The sequence below is a fragment of the Diorhabda sublineata genome, chromosome 6 (assembly GCF_026230105.1).
Source record: "Diorhabda sublineata isolate icDioSubl1.1 chromosome 6, icDioSubl1.1, whole genome shotgun sequence".
In the NCBI taxonomy this organism is placed as follows: domain Eukaryota; kingdom Metazoa; phylum Arthropoda; class Insecta; order Coleoptera; family Chrysomelidae; genus Diorhabda; species Diorhabda sublineata.
The window spans coordinates 33,195,420-33,198,192 of NC_079479.1; the positions used below are offsets into that span (position 1 = coordinate 33,195,420).

General features: G+C 30.9%; 1 protein-coding gene across 1 annotated transcript; it reads left to right on the plus strand.

The window, feature by feature from the left end:
* The first annotated feature begins 209 nt into the window (after positions 1-209).
* LOC130445338 (perlucin-like) lies at positions 210-2,452 on the plus strand. The gene is made up of 4 exons (XM_056780915.1): positions 210-356; positions 623-717; positions 920-1,028; positions 2,101-2,452. The coding sequence occupies exons 1-4, from the start codon at positions 281-283 to the stop codon at positions 2,346-2,348; spliced, it is 528 nt and encodes a 175-aa protein (XP_056636893.1). The 5' UTR covers positions 210-280; the 3' UTR covers positions 2,349-2,452.
* The last annotated feature ends 321 nt before the right edge of the window (positions 2,453-2,773 follow it).

Genomic DNA, 2,773 nt, shown 5'->3' on the forward strand with positions numbered 1-2,773 from the left:
AATAATTACGGATGTTATAGAACAAAATAAATTTGATTTAATTAACTTCACTACGTGAATGATAAAGTTTCTATTTTTTTATTTTCTACATAATACTTATTATTAAATCCAATTTTGTATTATCTGAAATTTTATGATATACTGAGTGGGTGGAATAATGATATCAGCTGGGAATACCACTAAAACTTTTAGAAATCATAAATTTATTTCAGTTACTTCCGATCTGGACGTCAGTTTACATTAGTTTAGTTTTCAAAAACAATTTCTACAAAACTTGAATATGTTTGTCAAATTTTTAGCAATATTCTGCACAGTTTTTGTGATAGTTTATGGACAAGACGAAGCCGTATCTATGGGTATGTAAAGCTTCTCTCAATCAAATTCTTTTTCATAAACAAATAACTTGATAACTGATCGAGTTAACACGTTAACTGCGGAGGCGATTTCCATATTACATATTTTTTCAAATATAAATATCAAAATCGATCGTATTGTTTTTATTTATTATGTATGACGAAAACTATGGTGTGGACAAAAACTTTATTGTGTCCATTTATCTAATGTCAATGTAATCAGAGCATTATTCATGTCAATAATTTTTTTTTCAAAAATTCTTATTTAGATTCAGTTGGATATGTTTGGAAATACGATAAACCACCAGAAACAAATTTATATCATCATGATAACAAGAGCTTCTACATTGGTAATGTCTTTAAGGTATGTAAAACGTTTATATACCGGGCGAGGCCAAGCTTATTCTTTTATTTAATCAAATATATACTGTAGCTTTATAAATTTTGATTTAAAGATAAATAAAAGTCAGAAAATTGAGGAAACGTTACACGATTTAATTTTTATTTCAATAAATATTTTAGATGTTATTCACATTTTCTCATTAGAAAATCGTTTTTTATTGCAGGGAAACTTTTTACATTCGGAACAATTTTGTAGATATCATGGCATGTCATTAGCCACGATCGAATCTCAAGAGGAAAATGATTTTTTGGAAAGCAAGTTGATCGAAAGAGGTAAAATAAGTTTATATTTCAGAATCCATCAATGTTCATTGTTTAAATGATATTTTCTAAACAAATTTTGATTTACTTTTAATTTTGAGATGAAACAGAGCGTTCTATTTTGCATTATTGTCATAGATAATAGAATTTATAATAAATATATTAACGATTTTTCCTTCCATCCTTCAGATAAAGTTTCAAATGTAAAATAGCTTAGATAGCTCGATGCAAAATTGATCATACGGGGGTGGTTCCAGAAGTACCTGGCCTAACCTACAGAAGACAGTGGTTGCTTGAAAAACATCACTGTATTTGAAAGGACACAATCTCTAAAGCCTATTTTGCAAGTTTAAAGCCACCACGTTGTTTAGTATTTGTTTGGCAGCCATCAATAGTGAATTTGTAAACATAAACATGAACAAAATTGGTCATCGTTATGTGATATAATACTTGAAAGGACTTAGACCAACCAATATAAAAACTGAACTAGATTCTAATCAGGGCGAGACTGCTTCTTCGTTATTAACATAGAAATATTCGGCAGCAGAGCTTAAACGGAACCATCAAGTGTTTGGCAATGTTTCACTGAAATAGAGTCGAATTTTGCACCGTTTTCTAATCAAAGATGAAATGTGGGTCGATGACTGTCTACTGCTTCGTTTGAGCAAAGAAATCACCGCAATCGCTTAAGAAGAAAGAGTTGTTTCATCAAGATAATGCACCAGCTCACACATCTGTTATTGCAATGGCCAAAATTATGAATAAAAATTTGAATTGCTACCTCACGCACACTATTCACCAGATTTAGTCTCCTTTAATTATTTTTCTGTTCACAAACTTGGTGGTCAAAGATTTTCCAGCATTGAAGAGGTGATCTTGGTAGTTAATGGCTATTTTGAGAAGCTTGTCCATTATTATTAAAAAAAAGGGTATCGAACTTATTGCTTTTTTTTGTTCTCTTTGTTGGGTCAGGTATTTCTGGGACCAGTCTCGCTTATTACTTTATTATACTTAACTGACAAATCAGTTATTGAGTAAAGTTGAAATTAATTGTCACGACTACTGATAAAGTTAAAATGTGTAGGAGTCGAAGGTGTATGGCTTTTCACATCTGGTACTCGGCTACCAAATAACGTATGGGTTTGGTTAGCAACAGGTAAAAATATAGCATGGACAAACTGGAAAACCGGAGAGCCAAATAATGTTAATTCGAAAGAAGAATGCATTGCCGTGAATCTTATGAATAAGCAGATGGAATGGTACGATATAAATTGCTGGACTGAACAATATTTTGTTTGTCAAAAAACAAGCCCTCTAAAATGTATCGAATGATGAAAACATTGAACGTTGTTTTGATTTGTCTAGTTCAGTTAGTTTCTTTAAACCAACTATTTGTGGGTATACTTTCCATTTACAAATAAAATTTTAAAAATTTATCTATTGTATATTGTTTAGTACCTACCTAATGTTAGAATGCAATTTAAATGATTTAATTTTTGGATTTTCTAACTTTACAAAATGGATTGGGTACTAAATTCCTGGTAATAAGTACTCTAAATGAATCCCTCACGTATTTGTATTATGTATTCGGACTACCTTTTCGTTTACCTGAAATATCTCCGTCCCGAGTTGGCGCATCCTTATCTGAACGTCACAAGTTGTAGTACATCCGGATATATACCTAAATATCTTCAGTTTGAACTTTTTTTTTTCTCTAAATCCGCTTTTAAATGGAATTTTGTTGAGTTTACCACAAT

Coding starts and splice junctions, on each gene's coding strand:
- LOC130445338 (XM_056780915.1), top strand. CDS start 281: ATGTTTGTCAAATTTTTAGCAATATTCTGCACAGTTTTTGTGATAGTT. Junction 718..919: donor ACATTGGTAATGTCTTTAAG/GTATGTAAAACG, acceptor TTTTTATTGCAG/GGAAACTTTTTACATTCGGA. Junction 1,029..2,100: donor AAGCAAGTTGATCGAAAGAG/GTAAAATAAGTT, acceptor TAAAATGTGTAG/GAGTCGAAGGTGTATGGCTT.